This window comes from Gekko japonicus, unplaced genomic scaffold (genome assembly GCF_001447785.1).
Source record: "Gekko japonicus isolate JY-2015 unplaced genomic scaffold, Gekko_japonicus_V1.1 scaffold1710, whole genome shotgun sequence".
Lineage (NCBI taxonomy): Eukaryota > Metazoa > Chordata > Lepidosauria > Squamata > Gekkonidae > Gekko > Gekko japonicus.
The window spans coordinates 223,864-242,566 of NW_015164239.1; the positions used below are offsets into that span (position 1 = coordinate 223,864).

General features: G+C 43.4%; 1 protein-coding gene across 1 annotated transcript in view; it reads left to right on the forward strand.

The window, feature by feature from the left end:
- LOC107108206 (cytosolic phospholipase A2 epsilon-like) overlaps positions 1–18,703 on the forward strand; it is an 81,922-nt gene that overhangs the window by 26,905 nt on the left and 36,314 nt on the right. The window contains exons 8-12 of the mRNA XM_015408611.1: positions 3,685–3,748; positions 6,660–6,814; positions 8,610–8,693; positions 10,630–10,667; positions 11,937–12,072. Coding sequence (XP_015264097.1) covers positions 3,685–3,748; positions 6,660–6,814; positions 8,610–8,693; positions 10,630–10,667; positions 11,937–12,072 — 477 coding nt within the window. The remainder of the gene's footprint in view (positions 1–3,684; positions 3,749–6,659; positions 6,815–8,609; positions 8,694–10,629; positions 10,668–11,936; positions 12,073–18,703) is intronic.

Sequence of the window (18,703 nt, forward strand, 5' to 3'; positions counted from 1 at the left end):
GGACATTACTAACAGTTTAATTTACCAGTTAATATATCACTCAGCTTTCTCTTTCTCCCACTATATACCCTCCCAATTTTTCTATTTTAAGCGAAATACCTCTCCTTTTTAGGAGAGTCAATAAAACCTTTATACACACACACAAAAAAAAAGATAACACAACCGTTAAACATCCAGTCATTAAGACCAACTACCGGCAATGGGGCCGGGACATTACTCTTCTTTTCTCTCCTTTGTCTCCACCCTTCCCCCTGAAAGGTGTCACTATTAGTCCAAACATTATTTCAATTGCCCAACGATTAATCCCTTTTTCCTGACCCATTAACAGTTTATGTTTCTTAATGTTCCTGGGGACTATGTGACAAACAAGGCATCTGCCTCAGGTCACCTTTTTAGGTATAAAAAGAAAGCATCCAGCCATTGCGCTCTCTCTCTCTCTCTCTCTCTCTCTCTCTCTCTCTCTAGCACAGCTCTCGCGCTCTCTCTCTCTCTCTCTCTCTCTCTCTCTCTCTCTCTCTCTCTCTCTCTCTCTCTCTCTCTCTCCCTTCTACCTTCCTAACCCCACCCTATCTTGCTGGTTCCATTCTTAGCGCTGTTTGGAACCTTCCAAATGTGTTGCTGGTCAACTCAAAACCCCTTCCCATAGTTTATCCCTTTTTTGCTGCAGAGTCGACTTACCTCATCAGACAGGTAACGTATCACCCAACCAACGATATCTCCTGCTAATGCAAACGTCTCTCTACTTTTCTATTTGAATTCCTAGATCTGTATTATTTGCTTGTATGCTTGATTTTATATTGTATGTGTGTGAATCATTAGTAAAGAAATCACTGCTTCAGTACATCTAGACTCAGTGTCTATTTCTGGGATCTTGAAAATCGAACTCCTGTATATATAGGTTATTGGTCCCATAGTTAATGCCTATTCATAATTCCCCAAGCTATTATTGAGAAATAAGGCAGTTTGGCTAACAAGGCCGATTCTTTTTTTTACTATAGATTTATGGTAATAGCAAGCCAAGTGATTTGTTTTGTTACAATATATGGTTTGGATCAGGGTCATATGAAGGTGCCCAGGTGGAATCTTTGTCTGAGGTCATCAGCCCTACTTTTACTATAGAGTTTCCTCCCAAATACCAGACTGTCGCCTGGATGTTACCGGCATGATGATGTCACTTTCTATGTGACTTCACCATGTTGCCAGTGATGTCACATGGACCTTCCTCTCTCTACTGGTAACTCCCCTGCTGACCAGCTGATTTTGGTGGTGGTGTGTGTGTGTGTAAGGCCTGGTGGTGGGGTACCCCCACCTCCACCAGAGCATCTGGCAACCCTAGCCTTGTTGTTCCTTGTAACAAGGAAACAGATGTAGTAGTATGCAATCAGAGTGCATTGGGCCCCACAATCCATTACTGTCAGCAATTGCAGATGCTTCAGTGGTCCCTTTTTACTAGTGACCATCACTGATACTTTCTGGCATCTCTGGGGGATGACTTTAATTATTATTTTTTCGACCAACGTGAATTGCTAGAGGTGCTTGAGAGCCTTTAGCTTCATCCCTAGGTTAAATATTTGAATAGAGGATATAGCATCTTGTCTCTAGTGAGTGTGTATGTTATGTGCTGTCAGGTTGCTTCCTTGATCTGCTTTTTGAGATCCAGTATGGTGTAGTGGTTAAGAGTGTTGGACTAGTATCTGGGATACCTGGGTTTGACTCCCCACACTTGCTATGGAGGCTTGTTGGGTGATGTTTGGACAGTCACACTCTCTCAGTCTAACCTACCTCACCGTGTTGTTGTGATGATAAAATGGAGGAAGAAATAGAGTTGGTTTTATACCCTGCCTTTCACTACCTGAAATAGTTTTGGAGTGGCTTACAATCGCCTTCCCTTCCTCTACCCACAACACACCCCCTGTGAGGTAGATGGGACTGAGAGGGGTCTGAGAGAACTGTGACCAGCCCAAGGTCACCCAGCTGTCTTCATGTGGAGGAGTGGGGAATCAAACCCAGTTCTCCAGATTAGAGTCCACCACTCTGATTCCCCACTCCTCCACTGGCTCTGGAAAGGAGAATTATGTAAGCAGCTTTGGATCCCCATTAGGGAGAAAGGCAGGATACAAATGAATTAAATAAATTAATTAAAGCTTATGGTGATGCTATGAATTAATGATCTCCAAAATGTCCTATCATTAAAAGGCTTTGCTCAGCTCTTGCAAACCTTGACTGCCTATATTGAGGCAATCCATCTTGGATCTTCCGCTTTTCCTACTGCCTTCAACTTTTCCTAGCATTATTGTCTTTTCCTAGCATTATTGTCTTGTATTTTCATGATATAACCAAAGTACAGTAGCCTCACTTTAGTAATTTTAGCTTCTAGTGAGATTTCAGGCTTGATTTTATCTAGAATTCACTTACTTGTCTTTTTGGCAGTTCATAAAACTCTCCCCCAACACCATGTTTCAAATGAATCAGTTTTCTTCACTGTCCAACTTTCATATCCATAGGAGAAGGCCATACCCTGAATTGTCTTGATCTTGGTCTCCTGAGACACTTCCTTTCACTTAAGGATCTTTTCTAGTTCCTTCATGGCTCCCCTTCCCAGATTCAATCTCCTTTTCATTTCTTGGTTGAAGTCTCCCTTTTGGTTGATGAGAGAGCCAAGGAATAGAAAAACGTTAATTTCAGTTTCTTCATCATTAACCTTAAAATTGTGTAATTCCTCAGTAGCCACTATTGTTGTCCTCCTGTGTTGCACTTTCTCCTTTAAACTTCATAAGTAGTCATTTCAAATATTTTCTGTCAGTACTGTGGTATCATTTGTATATCTCAAACTGTAAATATTCCTTCCACCAGTTTTCACTCCACTTTAATCTAAATTTATTCTAGTTTTTGTTATGATTAGTTGTACATATAGATTGAATAAACAGGGAGATAATATAGATCCTTGTATGACATCTTTGCCGAAATAGAAACCATTCTATTTCCCCACATGCTGTCCTAACAGTAGCCTCTCATCCGGAGTACAGATTACACATCAGATGTCATGGCACACCCATTATTTACAAAGCATCCATAGCTTTTCATGATCCACAGTCAAAAGCTTTACTATAATCTATAAAACACAAGCTGATTTTCTTCTGAAATTCTCTTGTATGCATCAGTAACCAATGTAAATTTGCAATATGATCTCTCGTGCCTCTTTGTTTTTTTGAATCCAGCCTGAACATCCGTGTCTCTTGCTTCGTATATGGTAAGAGTCTTTGTTGTAAAATTTTGAGCATCACTTGGCTTGCGTGGGTACTCTAGTGAGTACCTGTGCATATACTTGCATGCTCATGAACACTAATGAGCCATGTAGCAAAGAGTCTATCACCTCGCTGGAAATGTTTATTTTGACCTTTTGGAGTTGAGGGCAACTATGTTCTTCTAGTAGTCAAGTAAAGTATAGTATTTCTTTACCCAAAAGACTAAGCACACTTTGCTTTTCAACCAGTGCAGAACTGGCTTTTGCTGAGTAAATGAATATACAGTGTTTTGCATTTAGAGAAAAGCTCCTGGCAATTTGTTGATGCTGGAGAACATTAGTGTGAGAACAGAGATGTAACAGTTTCAAGCACACAAATGTGACCTATTTTCATCTGTGAAAAGCTGAAGGGCACCAGGTTTTTTCTTTTTCTTTTGCAGTCTCGGGAACTTTGCTGTTTAAAAGTAGAAGTGTGTGGAAGACGAAGGAGGAAGACAAGGCAAAGTAAGATTTATTATTTATATGTGGCTTCCTTATTGTATGTGTGTGTGTGTGGGGGGGAAAGCTGCTCTTGCCAACCATGTCTTTGTCCACATGGAAGTTTGGAGAGATCCACCTTCCCTTACCCCAGGTTACCTCTCTCTGGATATTTCCACTGCCACTGCTGGACTAGCACTTCAGCACTCTTTACTACAGTGTCTTGTAAAGGGTTTGTCTCTTCACCTTGTCTCCTGCCTCACACTCATCAGCTACAACAGGGACTTGCTTGCACACTTCAGGGATGAAGGGATCTACAGCTGTCCCTCCCCTTTCTTCTCCTGGATGAGAACGAATGAAGTAGGTATTGTATAGGCTCAGAGATCAGCTACCAACATTCAACTGATAAAGAAGTTTAATAAAGTTATCAAAGCACACATGGTCTATTGATACAGCAAACTGAGCAAGACTAAAATTAAAAGCAATATAATCAGAAATCATCTTTCCCTGCTTCTGAACATATGCTAATCATGGTAAATTTAGAATAAGCCCCTCTTCCTTGGAGTTACAGCATCTTAAATCATTCATCACCAGGGGTCGTTTCCTGCTGGAGCGTGGCAGAGCGGGAATCCAGCAGAAAGAAGCCTGGAGTGCCCCCCCGCCATTCCTGGCCTGCCTGCGTAGGCATATGGGCCAGGGAAGCCCTGCAGAGCCCCCCACCGCCTTTCCCCTGAGCCTCTCCGCTCTGCGGAGAGACTCGGGGAAAGGGGGGGACTTAAATGCCTGAGTTCCCTGCCCGATGTTCTCTAGGTGCCCCGCAGCCACGGGGCACCTGGAGAACATCAGGCAAGGAACCCAGGCATGTCTGCCTCCCTGCCCTCCCCTCCTCCAGCCAGCTCACCACAGCGGGCTAGCTGGAGAAGGGGAGGGGAGGTGGGCAGACATGCCCCCCTTTCCTGTGAGCCTCTCCGCTTCTGCCAAGAGGCTTTCCTGTGAGCCTCTCCGCTTCTGCCAAGAGACTTGGGGAAGGGGGGATTTAAATGCCTGGTTTCCCTGCCCGATGTTCTCTAGGTGCCCCGCAGCCATACGGCACCTGGAGAACATCGGGCAGGGGACCCAGGCATGCTTGCATGCCTGCCCTCCCCTCCTCCAGGCAGCCTGCCATGGTGGGATAGCTGGAGAAGGGGAGGGGAGGTGGGCAGACAATGCCCCCCATTTCCCCTGAGCCTCCCCGCTTCTGCGGAGAGACTTGGGGGAAGCAGGGAGATTTAAATGCCCAGGTTCCTTGCCTGATGTTCTCTAGGTGCTACACAGCTGCAGGGCACCTGGAGAACATCGGACAGGGAACCCAGGCATGACTGCCTCCCTCCCCTCCCCTCCTCCAGCCAGCCTGCCACGGTGGGCTAGCTGGAGAAGGGGAGGGGAGGCAGGCAGACATGCACCCCTTTCCCGTGAGCCTCTCCACTTTTGTGGAGAAATTCAGTGGAGGGAGGGGACTTAAATGCCTTTCTTTCCCTTCCCCAGATGGGGAAGGGAGAGAAAGGCATGCTTGCATGCCTGCCCCGTGTCAGGGGGTGTGGCATATGCAAATGAGTTATGCAAATGAGCTCCTGCACCTCTTTTTCTATGAAATGACTTCTGTTCATTACCTTATTTTCTCGGGGGCTTCTTTCCCTTGTTTCAGTAATATGTGCTCAAGATGGCATCCATGGCTTAATCCCTCATGTTAATTGGACAGAGTTTAAGAGCACAACAGAGTAAAGTCTGGTCTTGTCAGATCTCAGAAGCTAAGCAGGCCTTACCCTGGCAAGTACTTGGAAGGGTGACCTCCAAGGAATATCTGGGCTGGGATGCAGAGGCAGGTTATGAAGCCACCTCTATAAAATGTCCTAGCCCCGCTAGGGGTCACCAGAAGTCATCACGACTTCCAGGCTTGCAAGCGTGTGCGTGCGTGCACACACACACCCTCACAAAAATAGTTTTAAAAAAGTGCACAACAGAGTAGATTTGAAGAAAGGAACTTCTTCTCCAAATCCAGAGATTTTATAAGCTCTTGTTTGACTTTCTTCATGTGGGATTCTGTGGCTGAGGTGTTAGCTAAAAGTGCTTGTGTTCCTCTGACCAGAGCCATAAACATACATCTAGACAGTACTACTGCAATGTGCTCTACTTGGAGCTACCCTTGAAGAATGTTTGGAGGTATATAAAATATGGTATATAAATATATTACCGTGAAGATGTAGTGTGAGAAGTAGTTTTAAATGTAAAATATTTAATATAAATGTATCCCCACAGAAGTTATTTTTATTATACCTCATAGACAGTGTTTCAAAAATCCTTTAATGTAATGAAGGAGGTGTTGGGGAGAAATATTTATTCTTTGTTTATGCCAAAGAATTCAATTTCTTCATGTATTTTCTTTATATTTTATTATCAGTATATTTTTAAAATGTGTGTGTGTGTGTTCCGAGACTGCAGCTTGTGCAGAACGTTGCTCCTAGACTGCTGACTGGGGCCAGCTATCTGGAGCATATGACCCTGATATTACAGCTTTTACACTGGCTACCAACCTAGTCTTGACCCAATTAAAATGATTGGGGTGGCCTTGGGCAAGTAGCTCTCATTTTTGGCCTAACCTACCTTACAAGATTTTTGTAATGGTAGAAGGGGATAACATAACACATACCACTATAATATACTAATATATCTTTAAAGGCACCCTCAATTGTAAGTAAGTGAACAGTGCATTTGAAGGGGCCCACCTCCATCACCACTCCGTAGCCTCTTAGCATCCCTGTAAGTAATCTCACTGCTCCAGGGGCGGTACTGCCCCCTCTTGGAGCCTCTGCTTTAAACTCTGTTTGAATGGCATAATATAAAGATGCCCATCTGGAGAGATCAATATTAAAATGCTGCTCTTTTCTCCCCCGGTACTCAGAGCGATATTTCACATTTAAAGTGAAAGGGTCTGGTGAAGACACTCAGGACATTGTACTACATTCACGATCCCCAGTTTCTACTGTGTTCCATTATACCAAGTACTGTCATCCCCAAATGGAAATTCTGCTGCCAAAGAATTCCATTTCTTCATGTGTAAGTATCTGATCACCCACATTCCAGGCCATGTGTTTTCTTGGGAGAAATATTTCTGCTTCCACGAGCCAGATTTTCAAGGAATTTGGAATTTCTGTGTAAGGACAAGAGAAGTAGAAAATGAAAAAAGCAATGGAGATCAGAAACTGAAGGTAACTGGGCTGCAATAAAAACCACAGGTGGGGGACATGATGTCGCATAGGAGCTTGAAAACCCCTAAAGACTCTTCATCCTTCCATGTCATATCTGCTGAAAACTTCATCTTTAGGTCACCTATGAAGAAGTGGTGGAACAGCCCCACTGAGCCATGAGTGCTGGTCCATTCAGCCCTTTGAGGTGCCCAAGCACACAGTGACTGTCTGGAGCCTCCACCCAGCAAAGCACTCCTCTCCCATCTTGCCTGAATCTTGGAGGGGTTTTGCCTACTCATCTTTTTTGGTGTGCTGCCACCAACTCACCTATTGATGAATTACCTGCAAAGAGGGCCAGTGTTCCAAGCTTCCCTTCCCACTTTGCTGTTCTACAGCTCCACCTAGTGCCTATGTCTCCCACTATCTGGCAATTGGTTACCATAGGGATGGCTTAGTATACTTGTGCACTCCTGGGGAAATAACCGTTTAGCAACTGACTGCCTCCCTTTTATCAGTGCCCATTTTAAATAGCATTTACAAGCAGCAGAGGAATATAAAAGCATTTCCCTGTCCCTCACTCTGCATGTGTCCTAGGTGGTATTATTCTAAGGGAGGCTCCTTAACTTAGAGGCTGCAATTTTCTGAAAGTTTCCTATTACCTTGGAGTCATTGTCCTGGCCAGCAGCCTTTTGTCTGCTCTGTGTGACTATGGCAGCCATTAAGATGAAGCTCAGGTGTAAGAGCTCCTTTTCCCACATGTATCCAGCTAGAATATATCTGCCAAAAATGGATCCCTCTGTCCCTCTATGGCAAGGAATTTTATCTCCTCTGTTTCCTCACCCTCTTGTGGGTCAAAGAACCCTTGCTTGAAATCTCCAGGAAGATACAATCTAGCCCCTTGCACTCCCAAGTTTCTGTGCCAACTTCTGGGTGGCAGATTCCAGCTAAGGTGTGAGCTAACCATTTCATTGTCTCTGGCCAGAATAACATTTGCAGTGTCTGGATGGTTGGTACTTGGGAAATACTTGAAGGTACTTTACTTCTCTCTTCCTGCCCGACTTCTGCTAGAAGAGAAAAATATTTAAAAGCTGAATTGTGGGGTTGTGTCCAACCCAACCCCCAAAATAAAATGCATTTCTCCACAGAAGGCATAAAGATGGGTTTTGGTTTCAATTTAATGTAAGTTGGCATGCTCAGAATGGCATATTTCTTTGTAGTTAAGAGACTTCATGTGTGGGCAGCAAACCTGCAGAGATAGAATGCAATGAATTTTTCCTGCCAAAAATAATATGCTCTTCACCCATCATCTGTCAGCCAATGTGGAACTCAAAGATCCCAGCGCAATTGGTCATGGCTAAGTGTCACTGAAACTAATGGAATGAACAAATATTATGGACTAACTTAAACTTTATTGCTTTGAATGGACCATAATTACAACTATCTTTTACTGGATCTGGGATCATTACCTGTAATTATAATATATTATACAAACTGGGAAGTTTTGCAAAGGTTTATGTAATTTGTGTCTTTTATATAATATCTCTGCTGCTGCTGGTCATTCCTTTCCACTAGTAATGTGGGGAGGGCAAATCAACATCCAGCAGAGGTAATCTACCTTTGGTTTTAATTTGTTCTATTATAATAATTTCTTTTTCCTTCTTTAGTGTTCCTCAAATAAGGGAATAAAGGATTCTATGACTGTACCTTTGAATCGACTAACCACGGGAGAGAGAGTAAGAATAGCACATGTGAGTCCTGGATGCAAACAAACAAACAGCTCCCCAAACCCTCTGTGTATTTAGCATTTCTCAACCCCTTTTCAGCTGTTAGATAGCAGTGCTCAAAATTGTATACATAACATAAAAATGATTGAAATTGCCATAACAATATATTACAATATTTTCTAAAAACTGATTAAAAAATTGAGTCTTGTAGTACTTTAAAGACCAACGAAATTTTCCAGTTCACTTTGTCAGAGAAAAGTTGATAAAACACCCTGTTCCCACTCTTCATTTCAGCCCTCCAACCTATGAGGTTATTAGTCAATGTGAATCCTGAAGTCCTTGGAATCACCTTCCCCAGAGGCAAAGGTTCCTTGCTGGGGGAAGTGGAATAGGGGAAGATTAGTGACCACTGGCACCTTCCAGTGATGGTTTATGGGATCCAACCATGTACATGTTGAATTATCCCTAATAATCTGTCATTAATCTGATATATGGTCTCCCGCATTGCTACTTTAAATAAGATATCAAATGCCATAGTTTCTAAATCAGACCTCCTTACTGTAAGCTGAGTGGTAGGGACATTAGTCTGATAAATAACAAATCATCCCACTGAGAAAATTCATCTTATAAGTGATGGTTGTTCTGAAACTGGGGCCAGTTCCCAAGCCTCAAGGATTCTGAATCAAAGGTGCAATGGGAGTTCAGTGTCTCCAAGACACATGTGCCTCCAATTCTAATTGCAACCACAGAGCACAGGTTAAGGCAGCGTCAATCTGCCCCTCCCTGCATGTTGTTTTTTTAATCTTGAAATGACACTGGGGAACTGTTACTTTTTTTGGTGGGAAAGGTTATGTGTAACTGGCTATGTGTACATTTCCCCACTGGAGCAAATAGTGCCCTCCTGAGGCCATTTCAGGATTCGAAAAGAGTATGGAAGCTGAAGCCACTTCTACCCATACTCCTCAACTGCAATCTGAATTTGGTCTACATGTATCTGTGTGGCTCTTTATGGCAGCCATAGGGACTTTGTATAATGGAAATTAGCTCAGTGTTTCAGAATCTCCCTTTCTCTTGGAAACTTTCATTGAACAATGTAGAAAATGAAACCTACAATATTTGTCTATAAATATTTGATATTTGATAGATGCAAAGTCTCAGAAATGAATGGAAGAAGGAGCTAGATCACTGTTTTGCCAAAGCAACAAAATATGGCCCTAAAGTCTATATGTGTTGTTCCTATGGACTTTAAACTGCAACATTTGGCAAAAAAATTATGTTTAGGACATACCGGACACCACAATGCCTTTTTAGCCAATGATTAAGTAAAGTGTCTAATTGCTGGTGGAGTAATTCACAAGATACATCTCTTAAACATATGTTCTGGGCTTGTCCAGTTATTTGGTCTTTTTGGGAGGAAGTAATTATTCATATCAATTTTGTGTTAAGATATTAATTGATCTTTGAGGATGCTTATGTACTTTTAAACTATTTTACTGTCTCCTGAAGACTAACTGATGGTCAGTGAAAGCTGACCAGTTGTGCCCATACTGCTGCTAAAAGACTTATATTACAGAATTGGAGAGAGAAATGCCAACCTCCGGTAATCCAATGGGTTGAGGAGTTTATAACCTTACGGGCATTTGACTGTATGGCAAATAGATGAGAACTATGCATGGTCATATTTTTAGATATCTGGAAATATTTTACAGATGCTTATATGTAGACTAAACACCATTGTAGTTATAATTTGTTTTATATATAATGTAAGACCACCATAAGCGTGTATATGTTCTTTTTGTCTGGAGTACAATAAATTAAATTTAAAATTAAGAAAAGTGTAAATCAGCTCTAGGACAAATAAGGGAACAGAGGAAAAATTATTTGGTAGATGATGCACTGTTAGAAATGAGTTGGAGTTCATCAGTAATAATGACAATCCTTTTTATTTTTATTTTTTTAGGACAAAGCTTATGATATATTTGTGACACCAGAAAACTGGTAAACATTTTTCTTCATATATGTTTATCCTGATGGCTTTGCTGCTCAAGTTCAAACTTCACTTTATCCACATCTTAATTGCTTGAGAAAATGTGTTCTCAGTAATCATTTTAAAAATAGCAAATGATTGGTGGTGGAAATTGCCATCAAGTCACAGCTGACGTATGTAGGATATTCAAGGCAAGAGATGTTCAGAGGTGGCTTTGCCATTGCCTGCCCCAGTATAGCAATCCTGGACATCCTTGGTGGTCTCCCATCCAAGTACTAAGCAGGGCCTGACCCTGCTTACCAGCCAAGATCAGGCTAGCACGGACCATTCAGTTCAGGTCAGCAAATGATTAGCATGGTGCATTTCCTCCCCTTGCAGGCTGGAGGGGACCTTTCACCCTCATCCCTTTTCTTGCAGTCCTTGGCCAGGAGCTCATCTACTGCCAAAGTACAAGGGATAGTGTGGGAGAAATATAAATGGCTTCAGACAAGAGGAAATATTTGAAAATATCTAGATTTGGCAAAAATTCCAGTTTCCAAATTCACACAAATTCCAGATTCACTTCAGGTCCAGCAGCCCCTTAGAGATCAACAAGATTTTTGGGGTACAAGCTTTCGAGCGTGCAAGCTCCCTTCGTCAGATAGGAGTTGGAATAGAGATCTCTGAGCCTTTATATCCCAGTCAGAAGGTGTTGCAAAGTGGAACTTGGGATACAGAGTTATAATGGGCATTGTAATCAGCTTGATTAGCGCAGAGGGGAAATGCTTGGGTGCAGAAAATTAACATATGTAGTGTGATAAGATTCTTATGTCCCCATTCAGCACTGGGGGGAGGGGGAATCCAGTGTTCTGAATTTGTGAATGAATTCTTCACTTTCTGATTGGGATCTGATCTCTATTCCAACTGTTATCTATGAATGGAGCAAGCTTGGACTCTCGATAGTTTATAACCAGAAAATCACATTGGTCTGTAAAGTGCTACTGAACTCGAATCTAGCTGGTCTACTGCAGGCCAACATGGCTACTCTTCAAAAGTAATTCACAGAGTCCTTAGCAGAGGACCTCTAAGCCAGGCCTCTTAAATTAAAAAAACAATCCCTGTCTACTGCACTATTCTGGCATTTTTGTGTGGCTATGCTCACATTTTATTATTGCCGTGTGTTCACATTTACAAAATATGTTGCAATATATTTTACACTTTCTGGAAATTATTTAACTCACAAAGTTGATGCAATGTGTATTCAGATGTTCAGGTTTATGATAGAGGTTTTTGTCATCTAGTCAGAAGGACCTAGATGTGCGCTTGGGATATGATCTATGTGCAGAGGAGCAGGATTTCATCTGTAAGCGGAAGAGATACGTTGCTGCTGCGTTGAAAAAACTTCTACATCTAAAAGAAGATCTGTATGATGATGAGGTAAGATATCTAGAACAATGTAAAACAACCATAAAATGTATGATGATGGGGTGCATACACATAACAATAGGCCCATTCACAGTTACAATAAACACATGTGCAGTTCGGGTTGTTTGTTCATTATACATGTGTTGAGTAAATCTCATGCTACATTCAACACACTTATACCCGAACATGCAGTTTAAAAACCACATTTATCTAGGTACTGGTCCATGGTTTTATTTGTAAACTTAATACACTTCAGCTCTTTCTTATAAACAGATGAATATTTTATTCTTATTTATTTATTCATTCAATTTATACCCTGCCCTCTTCGTCGAAGCAGGCTCAGGGCGGCTTACATAAAATGCATATAAATACAGTTAAAATCATCCATAAAACATCATGACAAATTAAATAGTAGTTATCCTAAAGTGCTGGAACAGTATTCAAGTAAAGCGCAAGAGCAGAGGTTTCAAGTCAAACAGTGTTACTTAGGTGGTAGTCATGGTGGTATACTCACATCAGCTCGGTTGATCAATTTATTTATGTGGTGAGCACAGGCTGTGAGTTGTGGGCCACGGCACAGGGTCACTCCTCAGGTGTTTAGTGCGGCTTCTAGTTGAAGGCCTGGTGGAAGAGCTTTGTCTTGCAGGCCCTGTGGAATTGTAAGATGTCCCGCAGGGCCCTGATCTCCTCCAGGAGCTCATTCCACCAGTATGGAGCCACCACTGAGAAGGCCTGGCCCTGGTTACTGCCAGCCTGGTATCTTTGGAGCAGGGGTGTCAAACTCAGGACTCTTTTTGTAGCAGGAGCTACTTTGCATATTAGGTGACACACCCAGGGGTCATTTGGGGGGGGACGCGGGGGGACGCCATCCCCCCGGGTGAGGTGCGGGAGGGCGGGGCCTGGAGCTCCCTGCTGGTGCCCGCTGGAGGTCGCCACCGGCTGTGGGGAGGACACACTTCCGGTGATGTCAGGGGGTGTGGCATATGCTAATGAGTTATGCTAATGAGTCCCCCTAGCTCTTTTTCTACGAAATGACCCCTGGACACACCCCTAATGTAGCCAATCCTCCAAGAGTTTACAGTAGCCCCTGTAAGAAGAGCTCTGCAAGCTCTTGGAGGATTGGCTACATTAGGGGTGTGTCGCCTAATATGCAAAGGAGTTCCTGCTACAAAAAGAGCCCTGAAACTCATTTGTTATAAGGGCCGGATCTGACATAAATGAGACCTTGTTGAACCGGGCCATGTGTGTCATAAAATGTAATGCCAGGTATCAGAGATATAATGAAAGATTTTTTTAAACTTTAAATAAAACATGCTTAAAACACTAGCACTCTTGCAATATTTTGTCCATTTAACAGTCTCTGATAACTGACACCTCTTGTTCTGAGTTATTGCAGCAGCAGAACTAGAAAAGGAAGCAGGAAACAGCCAGGGCCTTGCGGCCTGGATTACAGCTCTCCGAGGGCCTGATCTGGCCCCCGGGCCACATGTTTGACACCCCTGCTTTAGGGCCTGGGAGGGCCAGCCGGTTTTGGGCCCCTGAAGGCAGTGCTTTCTGGGGAACATATGGGGAAAGGCGGTCCCTTAGGTATGCTGGACCCTGACCATAAAGGGCTTTATAGGTCAAAACCAGCACCTTGAAGCAGCTAGTGCAGTACTTTTAGCACAGGTTGGATGTAGTCCTGTGTAGAGAGACCCATTAACAGCCTGTCCGAGGCATTCTGCACTAGCTGCAGCTTCCGGATTTGAAACAAGGGTAGCCCCATGTAGAGAGCATTACAGTAGTCCAATCTCGAGGGGACCATCGCATGGATCACTGTTGCCAAGTCGCTGCGTTCAAGAAAGGGAACCAACTGCCTAATTAGCTAAAGATAATAGAAGGCTGACTTGGTGGTGGCTGCTACCTGGTCCTTCATTGTTAAAAAGGCATCCAGGAGCACTCACAAACTCCTAACCTCTGGCACTGGCACCAATTGCGCCCCATTGAAGGTTTGGAGTGGGATCCCTACCCTTGGGCTACCCCAGCTCAGACACAGGACCTCTGTCTTTGTTAGATTCAGTTTCAGTTGACTCAGTCTAAGCCAACCAGACACGGTTTGTAACACCCAGTCCACATTTTCCAGAGACAGCAAGGCAGTGGATCAGTAGCTGATGGTTGACTGTGTCAAACACTGCCAACAGGTCCAACAACAACAGCACTGCCGATCCGCCTCAATCCAGGTGCCTCCGGAGGTTGTCTGTGAGGGCAACCAGTGCTGTCTTTGTCCCGTGGGAAAACCAGACTGGAAGGGATCTAAGGTGGAAGCATCATACAATATTTATTTATTTATTTATTTATTTATTTATACTTTCAATTTGTACCCCGCTCACCCCCGAAGGGCTCTGAGCGGCTTACACGGTGCATGGTGCAGAGACCTATGCAGAAACCCTAACTATGGCTACAGTAAGTCTGGGGGTGGGGCCCTACCAGGTACCCTTCAGGCTCCGATAGTTCGTTATTTATCCGGCGAGTGAGCGACTTCTTCCAGCTCTCTCCGGTGCGGCTTCCGCGGTCTCCACTGTTCTTCTCCAACTCTCTGGCGACTCCTCTCGGGGGCTGTTGGTTATGGGCCCTGGTGCACAGCTGCGGTGGGCGTCACAACATCCTTTGCGGCTCCGGACGTCCTCCTGCTGGCCACGTCATCAGCTGCCGAGCCAACTGCCACCTTGGGATGTCGCTGCCTCTCTTCTTCACCTCCGTGCTGTTCGCCGCCATGTTGCCGCCGCTTCTCGATTCCTCGCTCGGCTGGAGCCCAGTTTCGAAAGCTCTGTAACTGGATTGTCACCACCCTCTTGATTAACTTGCCAAAGTAGGGCAAGTTGGAAATTGGCCAGTAGTTAGCCAATTCGACTGGGTCCAGAGATTGTTTTTTCAAGAGGGGATGAACCACGACCTCCATAAGTGTCCCAGGGAACTGACTCTCCAAGAGGGACTTGTTGATAATCTCCCTTAGGACATGTCGGAACCCATCGCGACCAGCTTTAACTAGCCACAATGGGCACGGATCAAGGAGACATGTGGCGGGGCATACAGTTAACAACAATTTGGTTGTTTTTTTTTAAAAAAACCCAATTTTTATTAGGATATATTCATTCACATTCATTTTTAATTCACACACTTATAATTATCCAATATCCTACCCCCTCCCTTTCCCCTACAAAAGGCTTCCCGCAGTGCTCCGACCTCCTGCACATTGCTTAGATGTTATTCTATATATTCTCTCATGTACTTTCAACAGGTAACAATTACTATCATGTACAATCACTTCATTACATTTTCAATAAGTATCAAAACAAAATATAATACCTTTTGCTTCTCCACTTTTTTCCAAATATTCTTTCAAATCATTCCAGTCCTCAAAGAAATCTTCTGCTTCCATGTCGTTTAATTTTCGCGTCATCTTATCCATTTCTACCATGTGTAATAATTTTCTAATCCAGTCTTTCACTTCCGGGACTTGGTCTTCTTTCCAACATTGGGCATAAGTCATTCTAGCAGCAGTAATCATATACCACATCAATGTTCTTTTAGCCATATTAACTTCTTCCATTTTTAGTCCCAGAAGAAGAATTTCAGGTTCTTTTTTAAATTTACACTTCACGATTTTTTGCATTTCTGCATGGATCACTCATGGATCACTGCCTTGTCGTGGCGAGGGGGCTTGTGTAGTTCAGTGAAGCTGTGGGCTATGCCGTGAAGGGCCACCCAAGACGGACAGGCCACAGCAGAGAACTCAGACCAAGCGTGATCCCCTGGAGAAGGTAATGGCAACCCACTCCAGTATGTTTGCCAAGAAAACCCCATGGACAGTATCAAAAAGCTAAAAGATATGACGCCGGAAGATGAGCCCCTCAGGTCGGAAGGTGTCCAATATGCTCCTGAGGAAGAGCAGAGGGCAAGTACAAGTAACCCCAGAAAGAGTGAAGCAGCTGGACCAAAGCCGAAAGGATGCTCAGTTGTGGATGTGTCTGATGGTGAAAGGAAAGTCCGATGCTGCAAAGAACAATACTGCATAGGAACATGGAATGTAAGATCTATGAATCAAGGCAAGCTTGATGTGGTCAAAAATGAGATGGCAAGACTGAACATCGATATCTTAGGAATCAGTGAACTAAAGTGGACAGGAATGGGCGAATTTAACTCAGAAGACCATTATATCTACTACTGTGGCCAGGAATCTCGTAGAAAAAAATGGTGTGGCCTTTATAGTAACAAGAGAGTGCAAAAGGCAGTACTGGGATACAATCTCAAAAATGACAGAATGATTTCTGTCCGATTCCAAGGCAAACCATTCAACATCACAGTAATCCAAGTCTATGCCCCAACCACTGATGCAGAAGAGGCTGAAGTGGACCGGTTCTATGAAGACCTACAACACCTCCTAGAACTAACACCAAAAAATGATGTCCTCATCATCATAGGGGACTGGAATGCTAAAGTAGGAAGTCAAAAGGTAACCGGAATAACAGACAAGTTTGGCCTTGGAAAGCAAAATGAAGCAGGGCAAAGGTTAACAGAGTTTTGTCAAGAGAACACACTGGTCATAGCGAACACCCTTTTCCAACAACCTAAGAGGCGACTCTACACATGGACATCACCAGATGGGCAACACCGAAATCAGATTGACTATATAATTTGCAGTCAAAGATGGAGAAGCTCTATCCAGTCAGTAAAAACAAGACCTGGAGCTGACTGTGGTTCAGATCATGAGCTACTCATTGCAAAATTCAGACTTAAACTGAAGAAAATTGGGAAAACCACGAGGCCATTCAGGTTTGACCTAGATCGCATCCCTGATGAATATACAGTAGAGGTGAAGAATAGATTCAAGGGTCTGGATTTGATAGATAGAGTGCCTGAAGAACTATGGACAGAGGTTCGTGACATCGTACAGGAGGCAGCAATCACCACCATACCAAAGAAAAAGAAATGCAAGAAAGCAAAATGGCTTTCTGATGAGGCTTTACAAATAGCAGAGGAAAGAAGGAAAGCGAAAGGCAAAGGCGAAAAGGAAAGATTTACCCAACTGAACGCAGATTTCCAGAGAACAGCAAGGAGAGATAAGGAGGCCTTCCTGAATGAACAGTGCAAAGTAATAGAAGAAAACAATAGAATGGGAAGGACTAGAGATCTCTTCAAGAAAATTGGAGAAATCAAGGGAGCGTTCCATGCAAAGCTGGCCATGATAAAGGACAAAAACGGTAGGGACCTAACAGAAGCAGAAGAGATTAGGAAAAGATGGCAAGAATACACAGAAGAACTATACAAGAAAGACCTCAATGTCCTTGACAAACACGACGGTATAATCACTGACCTTGAGCCAGACATCCTGGAATGTGAAGTTAAATGGGCCTTAGAAAGCATTACTAACAACAAAGCTAGTGGAGGTGATGGTATTCCAGCTGAGCTATTCAAAGTCTTAGAAGATGATGCTGTTAAAGTTCTGCACTCCATTTGCCAGCAAATTTGGAAAACGCAACAGTGGCCACAGGATTGGAAAAGATCAGTATACATTCCAATCCCAAAGAAGGGCAATGCCAAGGAATGTTCAAACTATCGCACAATTGCACTCATATCACACGCTAGCAAGGTCATGCTCAAGATCCTACAAGCTAGGCTTCAACAGTACGTGGATAGAGAACTACCAGAAGTACAAGCTGGGTTTCGAAGAGGTAGAGGAACTAGAGATCAAATTGCCAACATTCGCTGGATTATGGAGAAAGCAAGAGAGTACCAGAAAAATATCTACTTCTGCTTCATTGACTATGCTAAAGCTTTTGACTGTGTGGATCACAACAAACTATGGCAGGTCCTTAAAGAGATGGGAGTACCAGACCACCTCACATGTCTCTTGAGAAACCTGTATAAGGGCCAAGAAGCGACAGTTAGAACCGGATACGGAACAACTGATTGGTTCAGCATAGGAAAAGGAGTACGACAAGGATGTATACTGTCACCTTGCTTATTTAATATATATGCAGAGTACATCATGCGAAATGCTGGCCTGGATGAATCACAAGCGGGAATTAAGATTGCTGGGGAAAAGATCAACAACCTCAGATATGCAGATGATACCACTCTAATGGCTGAAAGTGAAAAGGATCTAAAGAGCCTCTTGCTCAGAGTAAAAGAGGAGAGCGCAAAAGTGGGCTTGAAGCTCAACATCAAAAAAACTAAGATCATGGCATCCGGCCCCATCACTCCTTGGCAAATAGAAGGGGAAGCTGTGGAAGTAGTGACAGACTTCACGTTCCTGGGATCCCAGATCACCGCAGACTGTGACTGCAGCCATGAAATTAAAAGACGCCTGCTCCTTGGGAGGAAAGCGATGGCGAACCTAAACAGCATGATAAAAAGTAGAGACATCACCCTGCCAACAAAAGTCCGCATGGTCAAAGCAATGGTATTCCCAGTAGTCATGTATGGCTGTGAGAGTTGGACTATAAGGAAGGCCGAGCGCCGAAGAATAGATTCTTTTGAACTATGGTGCTGGAGGAGACTCTTGAGAGTCCCTTGGACTGCAAGAAGAACAAATCAGTCAATCCTCAAAGAAATCAACCCTGACTGTTCCCTGGAAGGCCAGATAATGAAACTGAAGCTCAAA